The 24,018-nt window shown below is 45.7% G+C and overlaps 1 protein-coding gene across 2 annotated transcripts in view; it reads left to right on the forward strand.

Annotated features, from left to right (window-relative positions):
* Window positions 1-23,391, forward strand: part of TBX5 (T-box transcription factor 5) — a 94,885-nt gene extending 71,494 nt beyond the window's left edge. For both annotated transcript variants that reach the window (XM_033174814.1, XM_033174813.1), the window contains exons 6-9: window positions 6,001-6,153; window positions 7,264-7,355; window positions 13,772-13,998; window positions 22,365-23,391. In XM_033174814.1, coding sequence (XP_033030705.1) covers window positions 6,001-6,153; window positions 7,264-7,355; window positions 13,772-13,998; window positions 22,365-22,951 — 1,059 coding nt within the window. In that variant the 3' untranslated portion in view covers window positions 22,952-23,391. The remainder of the gene's footprint in view (window positions 1-6,000; window positions 6,154-7,263; window positions 7,356-13,771; window positions 13,999-22,364) is intronic.
* The last annotated feature ends 627 nt before the right edge of the window (window positions 23,392-24,018 follow it).

A 24,018-nucleotide genomic window follows, 5' to 3' on the forward strand; every position in this document is an offset into this window, starting at 1 on the left:
TGCCTCGCAAGACGAAATTAATTCGTTCTGCAAGTGCTGTCATCTAGCGAAAATTTCGTCTTGCGAGTCACGCCCATAGGGAAAATCGTCTTGCGAGTCACCCTTTCGTTAGCGAATGCCTTTCGTCTAGCGAGTTTTTCGTCTAGCGAGGCATTCATCTTGCGAGGTACCACTGTATTGCAGTTATTGCTAAAAAAGACTTTAAGACTCACTTTATTTTCAGAGATCTTGATGTCATGATATAATAACAACAACAACAACAACAACAACAACAATAATAATTTATTTATACCCCGCTCATCTGGCTGGGTCTCCCTGGCCACTCTGGGCAGCTTCCAACAAATATCAAAATATAATACAAAGTCACAGATTAAAAACTTCCCTAAACAGGGCTGCCTTCAAGTATTTTCTAAATGACAGGTAGTTGTTTATCTCTCTGACCCCTGATGGGAGGGCGTTCCACAGGGCGGGCGCCACTACCGAGAAGGCCCTCTGCCTGGTTCCCTGTAGCTTTGCTTCTCGCAGTGAGGGAACTAGCAGAATTGGTCTACGTGTTGCCTTTCATTATTCCAGAGCAGCAGCAGCAGCAGCGGCAGCGAAAGCATTAATGCTCAAATTCTTTCCATTAAGCTCAGGCTGACAGCTGAAATGCCGAGGGATGGGCGGCTGGGAAGCCTGGGCCAGGAAGGTGTTTAACAGTGAATAAAGTTGGTCTTAATTTGATGGAAGTGTGCTTGATGCATCTTGGTGGCAGCCGCGCCCTGTCAACAGTTGGCTCTAATTGAGCTCCGGCTGCACAAGTGGTGCCTGCAGACACGTGGAGGGGAGATGTGAGATGAAATGGGAGACAGCAGCGCCTTGTAAACAAGGATCTGTACAATGTGCTAACTGATCTAGTAACCTAGATTGAAGTGCAGCCGCCCAGCCCAGGTTAGTTTGAATTAATCCTCTGCCTCGCTGGACTGACATCACAAACACACACACACACACACACACACACACACACACACACACACAGTATTCTAGTCTGGGCTTAATTTTAACCGTGCATGTCTTGGACTTAGCTTCAGAACCTATTTTTGGTGTTAGACCTTAAGGAGGAATCAGAGCATGTACAGAATGCCTCCTCCGCTCCTCCTCCTTCTTTTTTTAAAGGTTGCAATCCTAAACTTATTTATGAAGGGATTAAGGTCTATTGTACACAATGGGAATTGTTTCTGAGCAAACATGCATGGGAATGTGTTGTGATTAATTATAACTTGCTTCTAAATTATCTTCAACTAAGGGCATTAATTTCTTGTTTAGTCGTATGCCATGCCTTCTCTTGTTATAACCTTGAACAGTGCAATCCTATAATGTCCTTTCAGAAGTCTGACCTACTGCCTGACCCAGGGACTTATGTGCAAGCAAGCAAATGTGTATAGGATTGCAACCTTTTTGTAAAAAGCTTTGAGGTTTTTGAAGTTTTCCCCTCAATCAAGCAGTGTATAAATCTCATGAAATAAAGAAACAAACCCAAAACATTAAAGAATCTTGTGGCACCTTTAAGACAAATGTATGATAGAATAATAATAATAATAATAATAATAATAATAATAATAATAATAATAATTGTTAGCCATAAACATGCTACAAGACCTTTCATTGGCATTGCTGCAATAGACTAGGGTGAAATCTACACATATATTAAAAATGTTGTGAAAATGCTTTTTCAAAAAACATTTTGAAAAAATATATTGAATTTGCCATAGCTCACTGTCACCATCTAGTGTCACATTTGTATATTGCACTTTACAACACACTTAAAAAGTTTTATTTGCAGCTGTATAGCTGAGTCCTAAGGCAGCTAGCACTCTGCAAACAGTTACAACCTTAGCCTTAAACATTTAATAGCTAAACGACATGTGTGTGTGTGAAAGACCACAGTTAAGGAAGTGTGATTATTCTTTTAAAATATTTAGATATCGCTGTCAGTCAGAATAGATTCCAGGGCACACTGCAAACCTTTACAACTATATCAACCAGACAAAGACACAAATTAGAAACAAGCTGTAGATTCATGATAGAAAGAACAGAAATACTTAAATTGCTTGAGGTTTGACTTGGTAGCCACTGCAAATATATGTTCTTGGTCTCTCTTTCTATACCAGGTGTGGGGAACCTGTGACCAGTGGAAGCCGGCCCATTAGGACACATGAAGAACTGCCCCCCCCCAGCCCCAGCCTGCCCTCAGCCATTCTCCACCTGCTTTCCTTGCTAGTTATAACCAGATCAGGCCCAGGGCATGCCTGCCAGCTTCCTCCCCCACCTTAAGTCTCAGTGTTGCCTTTGCAGAACTGAGCAGGGAAGAGGACGGGGTCAAAAATGGACTTAGTTGGCTCTGCCTGTTACTGGCTGTGGCGCCACCTACAGGTGGGCTCCTTGTTTTCTGCCCTACCAGTCCCAGTGAGCAGCAGCCATCACTGCCTGTGGTGCTGTGGATGCTGTTGGAGAACAAATCCCACCAGCCCCAGGCAGCATAGAGTTGTAGCCCGACAACACCTATATCCTCCAACTCTTCCTGAGGACACCACTTCATGTTGTTAGGAGAGAGGTTCGACATGTTTCAGTGCTTTCATCTCCTGGAGACAAGAGCAAAACAACCCTCCCTGCACATAGAAAGCGAGCATGTCCTGGTGAGGGACATTCTTCCCTGATGTGGCAGTTTTCTTTGTGCAATGAGACTGATAGTTGGCTAAGCTGGCTAAGGGATGCTGGGAGTCCATCAGCGGAAGATCACTGATGTAGTCCATACTAAGCTAGATGGACCGATCATCTGACTCAGTACTATAAGGCAACTTCATATGTTCTTCACTAGGATGTGAAGCATATTTGAAGAAGGGCCATAGCTCACATGTCTAACAATTCCTTTGCCTGCAGTCTCTTCAAATGGTGGGTTGTGGCCTGATTCAAGGTGGGTCACAGCAGGAGTGTTACCACCCTGCAAATATAAGGTGAAAGATTAAGAAATTGGTACCTCATTTGGGTTAAAAGTAGGTCCTGGGTTTGAAAAGGTTGAAGACTTTGATAATCTTTGGTTGCCCTTTCTGGAATCACATTAGCCGTGATTCCTGCATTGCAGGGGGTTGGACTAGATGACCCTTGGGGATCCCTTCCAACTCTCTCTCTCCCCCCCCACTCCTAGCTTAGGCTGGGGTGGGGGATGTGCAAAAGGCTGTTCCTTGAGGAATTTAATATGGGCATGGTTAGCTCAGTTTGTTAAAGCATGGTGCTGATAATGCCAAGGTTGCAGGTTCGGCCCCCGACAGCTACATATTCCTGCATTGCAGGGGGTTGGACTAGATGACCCTTGGGGGTCCCTTCCAACTCTACGAATCTATTATTCTTTCTCTCTCACCCCCCCAACTCTGCGCGCGCTCTCTCTCTCTCTCTCTCTCATACATACACACACACACACACACACACACACACGAGAGACTCCTGACTTGGGGTGGAGGAGACGCGCAAAGGGCAATGGGCGCTCCGACTGGGACGCCCCTTCCCACTGGGCCCAACCGTCTCCCTCCCTGCCAAGCGGAGCCTGCGCTCCACAACAATGGGAAGCGGGGAGGCGCGCGGGCCCCCTCAATTAGGAGAGCCGTAATGAAATTAAAAACCATTAGATCGTTCACCGTTGATGTCTGCGGCTCTCCGGGATGTCAGAGCCGATTTGGCTAAACCCCCCGGATGAGAGGGGCTTTGCGAGCAGCCCTGACGTCCCTTAGGCCCCTGGCTGGCGCAGGCCCCGCGGGGCAGCCTGCGTCTCCCTGTCGCCAGAATCGACGGCAATCATTGTCAGGAGGGAGGAGGAGAAGGGGCGGGCGGGACCCCGCTTGATACGCTCCCCGTCTCCTCCTCGCTCCTGGAGATTAGGCTTTGGGGAGCGCCGGAGATCTGCGGGACTTGGGTCGGCTTGGAAGGCTGGGGCCGGGTGGGGAGAGGCGCTCGGGAGGTCCTTCCGACGGGCACCCCCCTCCTTTGGCATTCCTTTCAAAGGACAATGGGGAGATGGAGGGGAAGGATGGGAGGACGAAATGGGGTCAGGCGCCCTGGCGCATTCGTTAACCCCATGCCAAATGCCCATCCTGCGTTCTGGCCTTCGCTCTCCTTTGGTCAATTTCTCCCTGTTCTGTTTTGTGTGTGTGTGTGTGTGTGTGTGTGAGAGAGAGAGAGAGAGAGAGAGAGAGTTATTGCAAAAAGTTCTGAAGCAGCTACCTATGAAGAAAGAAATGAAAACAGAAGCCTTTAGCAAATTGTTGTTTTCAATTTTATAAATATTGTGTTTCAATATTAATGCTGCATTTTAATTGTTGCAACCCACCCTGGGACCTTAGGGTGAAGGGAGGCAATAAATTATGATGATGATGATGATGATACTTTTGTTCTTGTGTTTATTATATATTTTGTGTTTTTATATTGTATTTTTATGCTGTGAACCACCCTGAGATCTGATGACGAAGGGTGGTATACTTATTATTATTATTATTATTATTATTAATAGATTGTATCTAATGTTAGTCCTGCTCTGAAATTAACAGAATTACTAACTTAGGTTTATTAATTCCAGTGGCTCCAGCTGGGTAGAGCTCAAATTGAATACAACGCAGTGTAGAAGAATAATACAAGCAATCACAAGCATATATTCTGATGCAGTTACATACCAGGAGACAAAGGGAAACAGAAGCCTTTAGGACATATATTTATGTATTACTCAGACATATACACAAGCAAACAGTCTGATGCAACAATGTACCAAGAAAGAAATGAAAGCAAGCCTTTAGGAATCCCCTTTAAATAAAGGCCTGTAGGTGGTATTCAGTGCCAATCTTACTCAGAGTAGACTCATTCAGGTTAGCGGACATGACTGGTTTAGGTTCATTAGTTTCGATGGATGTACTCTGAATAGGACTTAGTTGATTACAATCCTGGGTAAGCAGAAATGATTTCAGACTCCATTACCTGATGATGTCAATGGGAGTTACTAACTAGTTATTACTTAGGCAAGTATTTACTATTATTTGTTTGTTTCTTTACTCATACAAATGGCCCAGAGCAACTCACGAACACCAAAACAGTGGTTCCCAAATCTCACCCCCCCCCACCCCACAAACCACTTGAAGATTTCCTAGGGTCTTAGCAGACTGCTTGATGATTTTTCTGCCTGTTCTAGCAATTGTGCTAGATGCTGTATGGTTTTTAATTTCATCTTAATTGTTTCTTATAAATTATATTTTTATTTTACTACACTTGGAACCCCACAGAACTGCAACTGTAACACAATGCAGGAAAGAAAAGAGCCGATCAAAATGCAATTAAAAACCACTGTGATTATTATTTTTTTAAACAGGGAAGACGTGCTGTCTCCCATTTTCTGCTATGAATCCAGGCAGACCCTCTGAATGATAGCTGGTGGTCTGTGGACCACAATTTGGAAACCCCTGGTTTATCAAATAATGTCATCAATGGTGGCTTTATGCATGGAGTTTCTTCATAGGGTAACTTGTTTTGCAACCCACCCACCCCGGGAATTTGCTGCATTTCCAATTCCCCAATGCATCCCCGATTAGGGCATTTGTGTTGTGCTCTGTCTGATGCCAGAAGAGAAGACTATTGATGGCTACTAGGCATGGCTATGCTCTGCCTCCACAATACCAGTTGCTGGAAACTGCAGAAGGGGGGAAATAATAGAATTGTAGAGTTGGAAGGGACCTTAGGATCATCTAGTCCAACCCCCTGCAATGCAGGAATACGCAGCTGTCCCATATGGGGATCGAACCTGCAACCCTGGCATTATCAGCACCATTCTCTAACCAACTGAGCTATCCTGCTTACTGGTTTCCCACATGCATATGGTTGGTCTCTATGAGAACAGGATGCTGGACTATATGGGCCATTGGCCTCACCCAGCAGGCTCTTACTATGTTCTTACATTCTTAATGTCTCCTCCTCCTTCCCTTCTAGATTATCCTCAACTCCATGCACAAATACCAGCCCAGACTCCATATCGTCAAGGCGGATGAGAACAATGGGTTTGGCTCAAAAAACACAGCCTTCTGCACCCACGTCTTTCCAGAGACGGCCTTTATCGCCGTGACGTCCTACCAGAATCACAAGGTAAATGATGGTGCCTTTGGAAATATCTCCTTGGAAATTGGCTGAGGCAGAGTCCAGCATCCTCCTCTCATGGTGGCCAACCATATGCCCCAATGGGGAACCTTTAAGCAGGCCCCAAGCCCAAGAGCATGCTCCTTTGCTTGTGGTTTCCAGCAACTGCTATTCAGAAGCATTACCGTATTTTTCGCTCCATAGGGTGCACCGGACCATAGGGCGCACCTCGTTTTTAAAGGAGGAAACAAGAAAAAAAAAATTTTCCCCTGGTTTTCCTCCTCTAAAAGCCCTGTGTTTTTTTTAGGATCAGCTAAAAGTTTTGCAGCTTTTTTGCAAAGGGAAAAGCCCTGGTTTTTTTTGAGGATCAGCTAAAAGTTTTGCAGCTTTTTTGCAAAGGGAGAAAAGCAAAGCTCCTTTTGCAAAGGGGGAAAAGCAAAGAGGAAAAACCCCATTTTTTATGGGGTTCAACTCACATTTCTGCAGCTTCTGGAGGAAAGGGAGCCATTTCTACAGTTTCCAGACAGATAATCTAATCAGCCAGTCACATGTCTGGGGAAACACCCAACCTCCCTCTGCAGCACATTCAACAATGGAGGGCGGGGCTGAAAGGGAGCCGGGACTCTTATCTCTCTCCCGATCTCTTGCTGATCAGCTGCTGAGCGGGGTCCTTTCAACATCCCCTTTTCTCTTTGCAAAATAAAAAAGCACTATCTGCTTTTGGCCCCTGGGCAATTCAGCTCCAGGGACCACCATTCGCTCCATAAGACATACAGATATTTCCCCTTAATTTTTAGGAGGAAAAAGTGTGTATTATGGAGCAAAAAATACGGTACTTCCTCCATCTGTGGAGCAGAGAATAACCATCATGGCCATCAGCCATCAGTATCTTTGCCCTTCATAATTTTTTTCTGCCTTGAATGTCCCAGCATTCAGCTTCAGCAAATGCCTGTGATTGCTAGCGTTCTTGCGATACGGGATGTTGCAACGCATTATTGTTTTTTGTTTTAAGGCTTCCTTTTTGTTTTTAAGCCAATCTCTTTGGCTCAGATGACGGGTCATTGTCAGAATGAACCAAGCCCCCCCCCCTACTCTCCTCCTTCTGCTTTCTCTTTTCAGATCACCCAGCTCAAGATCGAAAACAACCCCTTTGCGAAGGGATTTCGAGGCAGCGACGATATGGAGCTGCACCGAATGTCGAGGATGCAAAGGTAAACATTTTCACAGTGTATCATGAGCTGGGAACCCTCTTCAGCCTGAGGGTCACATTGCTCCCTGAGCCAGCTTCTGAGGGTCACATGTCAGTAGTGGGTTGGGCCAGAGGGAAAAGGGGGCGGAGCCAATAGGTTAGGGCAGTGCTTCTTTTCTAAAAGAAAATGTTTAAGGGTACTCTCATTTTCCTACTCATATTAAAATGCTGCCCCTCAATGAGGCCAAACTTAAATTCACAAAATGTTTAGGGCAGGGGTCCCCAAACTAAGGCCCAGGGGCCAGATGCAGCCCAATCGCCTTCTCAATCCAGCCCGCAGACGGTCTGGGAATCAGTGTGTTTTTACATGAGTAGAATGTGTCCTTTTATTTAAAATGCATCTCTGGGTTATTTGTGGGGCATCGGAATTTGTTCACCCCCCAAAAAATATAGTCCGGCCCACCACATGGTCTGAGGGACAGTGGACTGACCCACAGCTGAAAAAGGTTGCTGACCCCTGGTTTAGGGGTATGTGTACCTCTGTGTCCCCCCAGAAAAAAACCACTGGGTTAGGGTCCATCCAGACTTCTGCTTGTCCCATGCCTAGAAAGCACTGGTCTGGAAAACCCCCTTTTAGTGCTAAATTGGTATGAACCCAAGTTGCCCTTTGCTCTGATTGACCGCTCAAGAGCCGTTTCCGCTGGGTGAAAGCAGAGGGACAAGAGGAAGTCTGGACAAGCCCTTAGCTTCTACAGATGCTATATCCTGCATCTAGGCAAGCAAGAGGCATTGTTGGAGGAGTGGAAGGATGCATCCCAGCCAGACAAACACATTTGCTTAGAAGAGCCTACTGGATCAGGTCAGTAGCCCACCTGGTCCAGCATCCTGTTCTTACAGCCAGTAGCCATTGACAGCCTGATCTTCCATGAGGTTGTTTCTTTCTCTTTCAAAGACATTCAAGGTGGCAGTCATCATTGCTACTTCTTGCGGAAGTGAGTTCCATAGTTCGACTGTGCACTGCAGTGGAGCAGTCCTCTGTTGTATCTGTCCTGAATCTTTCAACATTCAGCTTCATTTGAACGTCTGTGTTCTCGTGGTATGAGAGAGGCAGGGAAAAAAAAAATCTTTTCTCTGCTTTCTCCATGCCATGCACAATTCTATCATGTCACCTCTTTCTCACCATTTCTCTAAACTGAAAAGTCCCCAGCGCTGTAGCCTTTCTTCAAAGGCTGCCACTAGATCCCCTTGATCATTTGGAAGAATATCCAAACTGAGTTTCACTTTCTTCATAAATTGGAGACGGAATTCATTGTGACTTAATTAGACACACAATTCTGCCTTTACAAATCTCTCTCTCCCCCCCCCCTCTGTAATGGATAAGGCTCCTAAAATATGAACAGTTAAAAAAATTATGAACAGGTGGTCATCTCCAACTTCAACTTGCTCCCGACGTAAATGTAACAATGAGATTCTGGATGCGACATGTAAAGGCAGCAAGGAGTCTTGGCTCTCGGGCTGTGCCTCTTTTTCTCAGACAGAGAAGAGCACATGTTTCTAATCGGCGTAAATGCTCTGTCTTTCCTTGTATATATATTTATAGGTCCCGATCATTTCCCTTTTCTGAGAGGGATGTTTTTGTGAGATGATAGCCATGCTCGGGACTTTGTCAGCACAGCTGGGAAACGTATGAGAAGAACCTCCTTTCCCCCTCACCGACTAATTCTGCTAAATATGCCATGAGCGCAGTCATGGGGAAGGGCCATAGCTCAGCCGTAGAGAATCTGCCTTGCATGCGGAAGGTTGCAGGTTCAATCCTTGGCATTTTTCGGTAGTGCTTGGAAAGCCTTCCTGTCCAAAATTCTGGGGAGCCTCTGCCTGTCAGTGTAGACCAGGGTTTCCTACAACTCTCGGCAACCCTAGCTAGCAGGACCAGTGGTCAGGGATGATGGGGGCAGTAGTCCAAAAACAGCTGGAGACCCAAGTTTGGGAATGTGGGATGTGAAACACGGGAGCAGTCAAGTACAACATCCCTAGAGTGGACATAGAAGGGGATATGTGGACCAGCCAGTCGGAACTTCCTGTTTCTCCTGGGCTGGGACAGACTTCCTCTATATGTGACTAGAGGTGGGTGTGGCCTCACCTGTACAGGTAACAAAAGGCATAGGACTGACCGCCATCTCTCTCTTCTTTTGACTACGTTCGATGAGGAAGCATCACCTGCTTAGCCAAAGATGCTTCCAGCCAAGAGAGGACAAAGGAACTATCTCCCTTATGGAATAGTCTCCAAGTGTATGTAACTTTTCTAAGCTAAGTCTGCCTTCTGAGATCCTATTGTAAACAGATGTGTGAGTAAACTTTTTTTATACTTTTATAGAAGACTGTGTCATGACTTATTTTTTAGGAGGGAATAAAGGGGAAAATACCAGGACAGTTATTACAGAGGCTTTAGCGAGCCTGAGCAACGCATCCGCTGTGTAAGTCTAAAAGGGGAATGTAACTCTGCTAAATTGTGGAACTTGTTAACACAAGTTGGAATAGGATATAATCAAACAATATATCCTCTCCTGCATCCCTGAACATTCCCACAGGGAAACCCTGGTGTGGACAGGGTGATAAGCCAATAGTCTGACTCATCACAGGGCAGCTTCCTATTTATTTCAGTCCTTTACTCAGAACAATGTGTACTAGAATCTTACATTAGTTTTTGGGGAAGGAGGCGATAATGTAATGAGTAGAACACCCGCTTTGCATTCAGCAGGTCCCCAGTTCAATCCACAGCATCTCCAGGCACGACCATGTGCATTCTCTGGAGAGCTGCTGCCATTCAATGTCTACAATCCTGAGCTAGAAGGCCTGACTCCGACAGCTTCTCCCACAACTGAGCAGTCTTAATCATGTATCTGTAGCAGCTTGTTGTAGGAGCCCGTGTGGCTTCATTTTTTCAAAGTAATGAGGCTCGTTATCAACACCGTTTTAGGTTAGCTAACCTGAGTTCAACCAAAATTAAATAGTTTGGGAGTAATTTCCCCTACTGCTCTTTATTCCTTCATTTGTTTTTTGCAGCTTTGTTAGTTGGTTTTTTGCAGCTTTGATAGCTTTGTTCAGCGTCCTACAGTCTCTATAATCAATTTCCCTCTGAGGAAACAGACTACATCCAGTGAAAAGAGCCGGCATATCGTTAGGGTTTTCGTGCTGAGGGTTTTCATTTTAGTTGGATATATTTTTGTTTAATTCCATATATAGCTGTTTAGGGGCCCTCACCCCGATTTTTTGAATGTGAGTTTAGTTTAGTTTGGTTTATATCTTCACAACATCTCCATCTCGTTTCAGGAATTGTCACGGCTGAGTCTTTGTACTTTTGTTCTTTGTTTTCTCCCACAACTGGGGCATGGCTTTTGCTTCTAGAAAGCTGCCATATTACCAGGCATGTCATCTTGCCCCAGCAGTTGAGGGGGCTGGCACCACATGACATGCGAGGGGTCACACACATGCCGCGTGGCTTGCGTGAGTGACATGTGCACATATCACTGCAGATCATTGAGGGCCCTGGCCCCCTCCTGGGAAAAAAAATTGGGGGTCCTTGGTCCCACCCTAGATGGCGCCCTTGCATATTACTGACTCATACTCATTCGTATATTTAGCTCAGTATTCTTGACACTGACTGGCAGCAACTATCTGGGATTTCAGGCAGGGTTTCATTCCCAGCCCTGACTTCAGCTGATGGGGATTGAACTTCAACCTTCAGCATGCAAAGCGGATGCTCTGTCACCGAGCTGCAGCTATTCCCAAAATAAATACCCAAGTGAAATTTGAAAAAGGAACTTAGGAAGCTAACTCACACAGACTCAAGCCAATGGTCCATTTAGTTCAGTACAGTATTTCCAACACTGACTGGCAGTGGCCATGCAGTGTTTCATGCAGGGAATTCTCCCCCACCCGCTGTACCTGGAGATGCAACCTGGAACCTCCTGTATGCAAAGCAGGTGCCCTGCCACTGAGCCACAACCCTTCCCTGCCACTACGCACTGAGCCATGTGGATTTCAGATGGAACCTAGTATTGGCAGGCGGGCAGGCCCACTGTCCATATGGGACCTCTTACTCAAATATAACACCCCCGTCCAATGTGGGTGAGCCCTAGCAGGCTTACCAGAGGGTAAGAAGTGGGCCTGAGGATAGCAGCACTATTGAGTGGTTGGGAACCACCATTTCAATTTCCCACAATCCCCTCAAGCCATTTATCTTCCTGAGACAAATGACAAGATAGCACCATGACCATCCCATGGACAGAACCTGAGCAGACTGGCAGATGAATCTTGTTGCTATATGCGCAATGGAGTTGTGTCCCCCACCTCATCTGAAGATGGCATTGCAGGACAGGCACACACAGCTCTGACCTCATAGGGGATGATACAGCCAAGAGGCCACCGCCCACCGCCCCTGCCACCTGAAGCAGTTGCCTCACCCTACCTAATGGTAGAGCCGGCCGTTTATGGGACATTTCAGTGGTGGCTTCCAGATGCAGCTGCCTGCTACTGATTGAAACACTGTATTATTATTATTATTATTATTATTATTATTATTATTATTATATCATAGAAACATTGAGTTGGAAGGGACTACGAGGAATCTTTTGCCCAATGTGTATCAAGCCACTTTAAACAACCCTGGCTTTTCCTAAATTACGTTCATAGTAATATTCAATCCCTTTTCCCAGGGAGCTCTGGGAATTCTAGCTCTGGGAGGGGCAGGGGTGTCCCCCAAATAACTCTCAGCACCCTTTAAAAAAATATATAACTTTAATTAAATTTTTCTAATTTATATTTCAAAATATTCATTTAGACGACCTTAAATCAATGCCTTCCATTCTTCCCTTCCAGTGATTCATTTTGCATACCATACATCCCTGCATATTTAAAATGAACTATACTATTCAGTAATCCATTGTTAAATCCATCAAAACATACTTACACTGTTGAGTTTATCTTAATGCTACCGGCGTTTTTAAATAAACACAAATTTCACCCATATATTTAGTAAACATTTTCCAGTCTTCTTCTCTTATTCTATATGTTAAATCTGCAAGCTGTGTATATTCCATGAGTTTATGTTGCCATTTTTCTTTGGTACCTTGCTCATTTTCCATTTTTTGGCTAGCAGAACACGGGTTGCAGTAGTAGCATACATAAATAAACTTTTTTTTTGACATTTGGGAATTTCCCTCTGAATTATCCCCAACAAAAAAAGACTCTGGTGGTTGTTGTTTTTTTGAACTTTTAAACACCCCCCCCAATTCATTATATATCATTTCCCAATACTCTTTTACCCTTTTACAAGCCCACCACATATGTTAAAACGTACCCTCAACCTCATTACATCTCCAACACTTACCTGATTCGGACTTATACATTTTAGCAAGTCTACTCAGAGTTAAATGCCATCTATAAATGAGTTAAAATGATAACTCTCAGCACCCTTAATAAGCTATATCGTTCCCAGGATCCTTTGAAGGAAGCCATGAACATTTAAAGTGGAATCATAGTGCTTTAAAGGTATAGTGCAGACAGGGCTGGATTTAGGTTGGATGAGGCCCTAAGCTACTGAACTGAACTGAACTGAACTGAAGGTAATGGGGCCCTTTATATGTCCAGCTGTCCTTTGTCAACAACAAATTGTCGCTGTTTTGTGTGTTGAATATATGCTATTTATGGACCTAATGCTGCTTTAGGGGTTGTTTTTAAAAGTCTGGAATGGATTACAGTGGTGCCTCGCAAGACGAAATTAATTCGTTCTGCGAGTGCTGTCGTATAGCGAAAATTTCGTCTTGCGAAGCACCAACGGGGGAAGAGCAGTTTGACGGGGGGGGAAAACCGTGAACATTTTTCGTCTTGTGAGGCAAGCCCATTGGAAAATTCATCTTGCGAGACAGCCTTTCGCTAGCAAATGCCTTTCGTCTAGCGAGTTTTTCATCTAGCGAGGCATTCGTCTAGTGAGGTACCACTGTAATCCGTTTTGCATTACTTTCTATAGAAAAACGCACCTTGGTTTTGGAAGGCTTTGGTTTTGGAACAGACTTCTGGAACAGATTAAGTTTGAGAACCAAGGTACCACTGTATATAGAAATGAGCAAACCAGTGATATTTAGGGAACAGGCTAGCAGGCGGGGCCCATTACTTACATCATAGGAGCCTACACAACACAAAACACAGTTGCTGTATGTAGGTTTTATTTCATTTGTTTTTTATCCTACATTTTGGAAATGTATATCCGGTTTTCCCCCCTTTACATTTTTGGGGGGTTCCCAAGAGAGTGGGGCCCCAAGCTATAGCTTGTTTAGCTTATACATAAATCTGGCACTGTAAGGCAACCCGGAAGTTGTAGGGTATACCGAGTGCAGATAGAGCATAAGTAACTGATGGAAACGTTGCCTGTCTTTTCAGCAAGGAGTACCCAGTTGTTCCCAGAAGCACCGTCCGGCAGAAGGTGGCCTCCAACCACAGCCCTTTCAGCGGCGAGAACCGGGCGCTGCCCGCCTCTTCCAACCTTGGGTCTCAGTTCCAGTGTGAGAACGGCGTTTCCAGCACTTCTCAGGACCTGCTACCAGCTGCCAACTCGTACCCCGTGTCGCAGGACCACGGCCAGATTTACCACTGCACCAAGAGAAAAGGTCAGGCCCTTTGAGCAAACCTCACCTTCCTGGAAGAGAAATTAGGTCCGCTTTCCCTTTTAGAGGCAAATCTATCCAATTGGCACTCCCCCCAAACAATACGGGAACCAAATCGCAGCTGCCCTTTCAGAGCCGCACTTCTCGGAATTTCGCGGCACAGATCCCCAAGCAAACGGTGTTTACAAAGATGCATGTGTTAGGGGAAAGCCCTCAAAACGAGGAATATTTTACAGAAAATGACATACAAAAAGGCATTACATTAGGGAAAACTGCTTGCGAAAATGTGTACGTTACTCAAAGATGCATGCTAAAAGTAAATTATCTACTGTGTTATTTGTTAATCTTATTAGTGGCTCTTTTTTTTTTTTTACAAAAGTAATTCAAAGTGACTTACCACAAGAAATACGCAACATACCGACGTCAAAACCAGCATGAAGAAAAACAGAGAAAAAACACAAAAATGTGTTTATTAGGAGAACTTCTCACTAAAACGGTGAATTTGCATGAGGATTTCTTAAATAAAGTAAACAAGTTGCAAATTGATGCAGGAATGTAGAGAAAGTCCAATATTAGAAAAAAAAAAGAGAAACCAATAAAGACTGAAATCGACAGATCCCTCCATCTTTGGGTGCAAGAGAGTCCTTGGCATTTATTTATTTCTTGAGTCCATGTTATGGATCTCTTCTCCCTGTTTAATGACTACAGGGATGGCTCATGATGGCTAAGAACAGGAGGAGAAATTTGGTTTGGTTTGGTCTTTTAAGTGAACCTACCTAATTCGTGCTTCTTGGAACAGTATGCAAACTGAAAATTCACACTTCTCTGAATTTTGCAGTGCCATTTCCCAAGAAAATACAGTGGTACCTCAGTTTAAGAACAGTCCTGTTTAAGAATGATTCGGTTTACGAACTCTGCAAAACCGGAAGTAGTGTCTTGGTTTGCAAACTTTACCTCGGTCTAAGAACGGAATCCGAACGGTGGAAGGGCACCGGCGGCGGGAGGCCTCATTAGGGAAAGCACGCCTCGGTTTAAGAACAGTTTTGGTTTAAGAACGGACTTCCAGAACGGATTAAGTTCGTAAACCGAGGTACCACTGTATTGTGTGCAAAAAAATGTGTGTTTTAGGGGAAAGTGTGCATATGAGTGCACACATATCAGGGAAGATAATGTACAAAAATGCATTTTGTTAGAGGATATATCGCCTGTAAAAAATGTTTTTGGTAGGGAAAATTGCAGGGGGATTGCATAGCAAAACAATAATTGCATACAAAACTCCATACAATTCCAAAACTCCATACAATTCCGACCCATCCCAAAATTTCCCATTGCATGTCATTCTAAAATTCCATGCAGTTGCATGCAGTGCTTTGGAAGTTCCTTTGCATACAGCAGCCTAGCCTTCCGATGGGTAGGCAAATTGCGTACAAAAACGTGTATTAGGAGAGATGCACTCTGAAATGCTGGTGGATTATTGTGAGATCTTAAAAAAAAAAAACACGGATGTAGAAATGCGGTAAACATAATTTCAGACTGGGGAGAGAAGAAAAAAGAGAAATGGAAAGAAATCAGAATGGACAGGCTTGCACATCCACAGTGATGACTGCTCCCCCCACCCCCCACCCTCTGCAACATGCACTAGTATACATGTATTTGCAACAGAAACAAGACATCATTCTGACTCCCTCATCCTCTCACCAACCAGTGCTTCATTTCTCCAATTTGAACTTTAGTCCATCTCCATAGGAAGCTGCCTTATTACTGAGCCCATCTAGCTCAGTATTGTCTACCAAGAAGCAACAGCCATGACCCAGTTGTGGGGAAATACAGAACACCAGTAATTTATCCAACCAGAGAAGCAGATAGTTTTTGGGAGCATTGGAAGCTGCCTGAGTCAGACCACTGATCCATCTACCGTAGCTCAGTGCTGTTGACACTGACTGGCAGCGGCTCTGCAGAGTTTCAGGCAGGGGAGCCTCTCCCCACCCTATCTGGCGATGTCGGAGACTGGACCCAGGACCTTCTGCCTGCAAGCAGATGCTTAACGGTGGAGCTACTGGCTTCCACTTTCCCCCTCTCCCCCACTCTTTCCATTTCTCTGGCTGCTTTTCCCATTGGCCGCTATTCCGGCAATTTCAGTCTGCATTATTGAAGAGCAGCATAGATGAAACCCAGAGAGATGGCCGCATAGTTCCATAGAAGCTGAATCCACATCCAGGGAGATAGCTGGTGCCTGGGATAAAGATAGCTTATCAGGCCAGGAGGCCTCTGAAAAGGATTCAGGATTAATACAAACGCTTAAATAGCTGATGCAAGGTTATTCCGAGGGGTGAAATTTACTGCTATTTCAAAGAGACTACACAGGCTCTTTTGACCACTTGCCCACATGGGATTCGAGAGCAATGTTTTGACATTGGGCCATTCATTTATTTTCTTTAACATCTTGAAAGTTCCCAGTATTGGTTTTTTTTAAAAAAATTTTTTTGATGAAGTAGATTTTTTATTATTATTAAAATAAAATAAAAACACTAATATCCATTGTTACAGATAATCAGTTCAAAGAAACAACACTCCAACAATCCCATACACCCTTAATAAGCTAGGAGTAGATCTAGACCTCCTTCTGAGCAGATAATATAGGTACGATTACAACATAAGCATATATTCAATTTAACTGTTTCTTTTTAGATATTTGTATTTTAAAGTAGATTTATACGTTAGTTGACCAAAGAACTTTTCTAAGCATTGTACACAGTAACTAAACACAGCTAAAATCCACACCGCTGTTCAAAAGAAAACAGGCAGAAAATTATTATCATGAAAAAACAAGAATTAAATCAGTGCACCTTTTGAAATGACAGCATCAATGGCAAATGATATGTGTGGGTAGGCTTGCTGAAATAAAAAATGGTTTTCAGCAGGCATCTAAAACAGTGAGGGCACCTGCCTAATGTCAATTGTTGTTTTCAAAAACCCACAAATTTTGCAGCAACAGCATAAGAACAGAGGAAGACCCTGCTGGATCAGGCCAATGGCCCATCCAGTCCAGCTTCCTGTAGACAACCAGATGCAAGAGCATTCCCCCTGTGGTTTCCAGCAACGGGCATTCAGAAGCATTGCTGCCTCCAACTGTGGAGGCAGAGCAGAGCCATCATGGCTATCAGTAATTAATATCTTCCATGAATTTGTCCAATCCTCTTTTCAAGGCATCCAAGTTGGTGGCCATCACTGCCTCCTGGGGAAAGCAGTTCCATGAGAAGGCCACCCATGGCTGCTAGGCATGATGGCTCTGCTCTGCTTCCATAGTCAGAGCCACGGATGCTTCTGAATACCAGTTTCTGGAAACCATGCAGGGACGGGGGTGTGTGAATTCAGATTCTGCTTGCAGGCATCCCACAGACATCTGGTTGTCCACTGTGAGAATTGGATGCTGGGCGAGATGGGCCATTGGGCGGATCCAGAAGGCTCTTCTCATGTTCTTATGAGTATGAATGGGGTGCTGCCTGGGATTGATGGAGGTTGGAGTCGGAAACAAATGGAGGGTGGCAGGTTGGCAAAGGACAATTTGGGACAGTTGAGGTCTGGTCTTTCATTGAGTGCTCCACACCCAAGGAAGCATGGGCCTGCATACACACTATCTCTGTAATGGTTGTGGCTTCTCCCAATGAACTGTAGCCGGCTCTTTCCTGAACTACATCACAATTGTTGTTGTTGTTGTTGTTGTTGTTGTTGTTGTTGTTGTTAATACCCTGCCCATGTGACTGTGTTGCCCCAGTCACTCTGGGCAGCTTCCAACATATATAAAAACATTCAACATTACATGTTAAAAAGCTTCCCTATACAGGGCTGCCTTCAGATGTCTTCTAAAGGTTATATAGTTACTCATTTCCTTGACATCTGATGGGAGGGCGTTCCACAGGGCGGGTGTCACTACCGAGAAGGCCCTCTGCCTGGTTCCCTGTTACTTCACTTCCCATGCCAGAAGGCCCTCTGAGCTGGATCTCGGTGTCTGGACTGAACGATGGGGTAGAAACGCTCCTTCAGATATACAGGGCTGAGGCCGTTTAGGACTTTAAAGGTCAGCACCAGCACTTTGAATTGTGCTCCCTCAACAAACTACAGTTCCCGGGATTCCTGGGGAGAAGCCATGTGCTTTAACTGTGTGGTGTGCGCACCCACCCAGCCATTGTCTACAGAATATCACGCTGTGGCAAACCTATTCCACTTAAACGGTCCCACTTGACCGTCTCCATATAGATATGCGATGCAACCCTGCCTTATCGACTGTCTGCTGCCCTTCCCCCAAAAAGCATCCCAAACCGAGCCGTAACAGCAAAGAGGATGGCCCAAACTCTGATTACGGCCCTAGTCACAGGGAGGCAATCCATCATCTGTCTCCCAACATGGCAGCGCGATAAAGAATCAACAAAGTTTTCCTTCCAGGGTTGGGATTCCCACTGAGTGGGTGGCTCTTTGTGGCTCCCTTCCCCTCCCCTCATCCGCTTTATCTAATTTCCTCATATTGTCACAGGCAGGAGGACTATCTCTCCCATGGTGTTCTCTCTCCCCCCCCCCCACCTCCAAAGCCTCTTGCAGCATGCCCTGCTCAGTGAGATGACCGAGGGAGGGGTGCGTGCGTGCGTGCAGGGGAGAGCCTTGTCTCCTTCCTATCTCCCCAATAGCTCAAGCTTGATGGGCAGAGGAGGGCTCATTTATCAAAGCTGCCACATGCTTTGGTCACTGACGAGAGACCTTCCAGCACAGTCTGTAAATCGGGATGGGGCATCTCCAGGGCGTGAGCTGGCTTCTCCTGGCTGAAATTTTCTAGCAACTTTGCTAGATCAAAACCAATCCACTACATTGGCAGTGGGAGGAAAAGGCAGGATTTATGGAACTAGCAAAAAGTGCATAGGCACATAGGAAGCTGCTGCTGATATTTATATTTATATATTAATTATTATTATTCTTAATATTGTTGTTGTTGCTGCTGCTGTTATTTACTACCTGCCCTTCACTGTAAAGCCCCAGGGTGAGTTGCCACATTAAAAACCCAATGTTGAAAACAATTCAAAACTACTTACAATCACAAAATTAAATACAGGGTGCAAAATACATTGCTTGAAATAGAACATGTTCTTTCTTCTTACCCACACCAAGGAAATTTTACTGAATCAGGCCACTGGTCTGTGCAGCTCAGTATTGTCTGTACAAAGGGCAGGGAACCTTTTTTGGCCCAAGGGCCGCATCCCCTTCTGGGCAACCTACTAGGGGGCCACATGTGCATGGTGGGTGGGACCAGAGTCAAAAGTGGGTGGGGCAATGCAGGCCAAATTTACCTTTATGTTGCAGGTTTCTACACCCACCCACCCGTCGGGGATAAACACCCTATCTAGGGAAGGAAGATGCATTATCAGAGTTCAAGGACGTAATCCATCCAGGGGGAAAGCGCTCAGGGAGTGTATGAAGGAAAGGTGGTGAGGGGTGTGTGGCCTGTGGAGACCCCCAAGGGCCAGGCAAAGACCTGGAGGGGCTACATTCAGGGGCATAGCAAGAAGGGTGCGATAGGTGCAGCCCACCCCAGGTGTCCAAACAGGCCATCCATTTCCTCCCCCTCAGCTGTAGGGCAGCTGAGTGTGAGGAGGCAGGCAGACTCTTCAGAGGCCCCCCAATGCCCCCTTGGGTGGCTGGCCCCGCCCCCGGGCGCAGGGCATGCATGCCACCCCAGGCGCGCGATCGGCTTGCTCCACCACTGGCTACATTTAGCCCCCAGTCCTGAGGTTCTACACAGACTAGCAGCAACCCTCCAGAATTTTAAGCAGGGGGTCTCTCCCATCCCTACCTGGAGATTGAATCTGGAAGACCTTATGTGTTACTCTAGCCACTGAACAACACTGCTGCATATCATAACCACCACTATGTAAAAAGGGCTTGTGCGTGTCCCTTTTTTTAGATTACAACCAATTTTTGGGGGGAGGCCCCATTGGCGAAAGCGAGCCTTGAGTTAGAACCTGCTTTGTTTTACAACCGGACCTCCGGAACGGATTATGGTTGTAAACCAAGGTACCACTGTAATGAGAGGGATCAGCTATGATCATATATGTTCACACAGGGATGTATGTAGCCTGTATCCAGAAAAAAATAAAATCTGCAGCAAGGTAGCCCAAATTCAACATGGATCCAGTTAGTGCTGTCTTGTGACCGTAACATGGTTTTCATGCAGTGAATAGTTAAACTATGGAAGTCACTGCCAAAGGAAGCAGTGATAGCCACCATAGTGGATGGCTTTCGATAGCCGCTAGCCTTATAGCTGTGCTCTGACTTCACTCTCTGACGCAGTCATGTTTCTGAATACCAGTTGCTGGAAACAACAGAGAGGGCTCTTGTGCCCAGGTCCAGCTTGTGGCTTTCCCATTGAGGTATCTGGTTGGTCACTGTTGAGGACAGGATGTTGGAGTAGATAGGCCATTGGCCTGTTCCAACAGGCTCTTCTTATGTTATATATTAACATGGGATGCTGCCTTATACTGAGTTAAACCCTTCGGTCCATCGAGCTCAGTATTATATGCACTGACTGGCAGCAGCTCTTCAGGCTTGAAGCTGCAGGTGCTGGGGACCTTCTGCGTGCAAATCAGATGCTCTGCTGCTGAGCTACAGCTTTCTCCTCTTGCCCAACAAAAGAGGAATCCAGCATCCTCCTCCAGTTGCTTCTTCTCCTTTGTCTGTTCTGCACAGTTCCCAGTGTGCATCGCCTCCCACATGCCCACAGTTCCTTCACAGGCTTCCCTTTTGCTCTGCAGACAATGCCTGCCCTATACTGTGTTGTTATTTGTGTATTATGACAGCATCTATTATCATCACCATTATAGACCGCAAGCTAGACTGGGGCGTCTCCGATGCGGGAGCCTGCCTGACTTCCATCCAAAGAGCTGGCTGAAAGGAGATACACTCCTCTCTCTAATCGTGCTGCTGTTGTTTCCACTGCCCCTTCCAGCAGTCAGACACTTTTTTTGCGTCGAGGTCTCAGCAGGGGTGCAATTTAATGGAGGGCATTAAAAAACTGGATTGTACACTCTCTCACACACATACCGTGTGTAAGACAATATGTTGCTATTCCTGCGGAGCATTTACATCTCCACTCAGCTCACATCTTCTGCATCTAAGAGGCGTTCTGCAGGATCAGGCCAAAGGAGTCCCATATAGCCCAGCATGCTGTTCTCAGAGTGGCCAAGCAGACCTCCCAATGGGAGCCAGAAAGGAGAATCTGAGCACAACAGCAGCGCTCTTCTCATTTGTGATTCCCAGCTGGTAAGCAGAAGGATTTTAATCCTGTGTGGTGCTGGTTGTTTCTGCTTCACGAGCAGCTTCCATGTGTGCCCCCCGTGTGGGCAGCCATCTCCCCCACCCCCCAGAAGGTGCAGCTCTGGTTTCATTCCCTACAGAACAGGGATTGAAAGAATTCCTTGATCATCCTCAATTCCCCCATCACTGAATGTAAGAAGAGCTTGGCTGCTGGATTAGGGCGAAGGACCACAAAGCCCAACATCCTGCTCTCAGAGTGGCTAACCAGACACCAAAATGGAAAGTCCAGAAGCAAGACTTGAGTACAACAGCAGCGCGTTCTGCACTTGTCATTGTGAGATCAGGTGACTGACAGGTGGGTGGCTCCACCTACCTGCCAAACTTGGCCTGCGTGTATGTCGGGGGCAGTGTTAGAAACTGAGATATATATGGCTCCTAAACCAAAGGTTACAGCCGCCAAAACAGAATGTCTAGTTGCCATTTTTGGGGGGAAACAGCTCTAAAGCCTTATTTTTTTCAAAGGATGGACTGATGGTGATTGATTCCCATTTAAACATCTGGCTAGTTCAGATGACAACCTTGAGCTAGGTTAAGAATTTTGACAACTTAAAGAAGAAAAGTCACTTGACCCCGGGAACAGTCCACATACTTATTGGCCTACTCCGACCTCTCCCCCCCCCCTAAATGGTGACTGCTCCTGCTCAGGCTGCACAGAATATGTGTTTTGCTTCCAGAAATTCATTTTGATTGTGCAGAAAAAATATAACTGATGGAATTCTACAGGATGGGGTATTGGTTTGTGAAAACAGCCCTGATCCAATGATGTCCAGGCATGTAATTCCAGATGGTGGAGATACCTGATGCCCAGGTATCTTCACTTGGTTGCAAGTGGCCGAAAGCCAGCCCCTGGCTATTTTTTGAACACTGATCGGGGTGGGGGAGAGATAAGGATCCAGCATAGTGGTTGGATTCAGTTCCTGATATAGGCCTTTGGTCTGATCCAGCAGGACATCATAGATGTCTCACAGTGTCCCTCATTCATTGTGTATTTTTTTTTGTCTCTTCATCAGATGAAGAATGTTCCACCACAGAACATCCTTACAAAAAGCCCTACATGGAGACGTCTCCTCCAGAAGAAGACCCTTTCTATCGCTCCACCTACTCCCAGCAGCAGGGACTCAATACCAGTGCATACAGGACTGAGTCTGCTCAGCGCCAAGCCTGCATGTATGCCAGCTCTGCGCCCTCCACAGAGCCGGTGCCCAGCCTAGAAGACATCAGCTGCAACACGTGGTCTGCTGTGCCATCCTACAGCAGCTGCACAGTGACTGCCATGCAGCCTATGGACAGGCTGCCTTACCAGCACTTCTCTGCCCATTTCACTTCTGGCCCCCTCATGCCCCGGCTTGCCACAGTCGCCAACCATACCTCATCGCAGATCGGGGAGACGCATGCCATGTTCCAGCACCAGACCTCCGTCCCTCACCAGCCAATTGTCCGGCAATGTGGACCTCAGACAAGCATACAGTCGCCTCCCAGCAGTCTACAGCCAGCAGAGTTCCTTTATTCTCATGGGGTACCCCGAACCCTCTCCCCCCACCAGTACCATTCCGTGCATGGGGTGGGCATGGTGCCAGAATGGAGCGAGAACAGCTAACAAGGCAATCAAGGGAGAGGATTGCTGGAGAGATTTCACTGCAAACTAAGAGTGGTGTTTGTTTGTTTGTTTGCAAGACTCGTTTTAACTGAATGTTAATATCTAAGCACTCGAGAGATGGACAGCGTCCTATCCTCTGGGCAGACCATGGTATTGTATCTCCTGGCTTTCCTTTCTTGCGACCAATGACAAACTGATCCATGCCGTTCCGCCCTGCCCCACGCCATACAGCCCCCCCCCATGCCCAGACATAGCCACACTGAGTTTGCATTGCTTCCACACCAACTTGTGCCCTTGCACAACATTATAGTTTGGTTTGGTTTTCAGGTGAAACACGGGAGTTTTGCTACCTTTCTTGACACGCGGAGAGTGCTCATACAAGACGATCAGAATATGTCGTGTTTTCTTTTCTTCTTCTCCTCCTCCTCCTCCCCTCTCTCTCTCTCTCTCTCTCTCTCTCTCTCTCTCTCTCTCTCTCCTTTTCTTTTCTTTTTTTTGGTGTTGATATTGACATTGTTATATAATAAATGATAATATATATCTATCTATCTACATCTATCTATATATTCCTTGGAGTCTCGCGAAAAGAACCTGTCCCTTTTCACAGAGACTTAAAAAAGGGTGGGGAGGGGATTCGAGGTTGAAGGGTGTGTAAGGTTTCTTTTTAAAGGGGTGGAAGTAATTCACAGGTAAAACACTTTGGTACCTACCTCTGACAGGCACTTCAGCTTTGAAAAGTTTCTGGCTTGATTTTGCTCCATTTTCATGCCTGGTCCATTTTGTAATGTGCTGCCATCTAAAAATGGACCAAGATAGTTCACAGCAAATGAGCATCCACACTCAACTTGATCATTTTGCCTTCTCTTTGTCTTCCTCTGTTATAACTAGGGATGGGGGAGAAATTCCATACCATTCACACCTTTCAAAATAGCATATGAAGTGAAATGCACTCATCCTTCAAAATCTTCATGTTTGCTAATTTTGCAGTGCAGTTCTCCAGCGAATTCATGTGCGCAGAAATGCATATGGTAGGGTCATGTGTGCATAAAAAATGCACATATTAAGGA

This window comes from Lacerta agilis, chromosome 17 (assembly GCF_009819535.1).
Source record: "Lacerta agilis isolate rLacAgi1 chromosome 17, rLacAgi1.pri, whole genome shotgun sequence".
NCBI lineage: Eukaryota > Metazoa > Chordata > Lepidosauria > Squamata > Lacertidae > Lacerta > Lacerta agilis.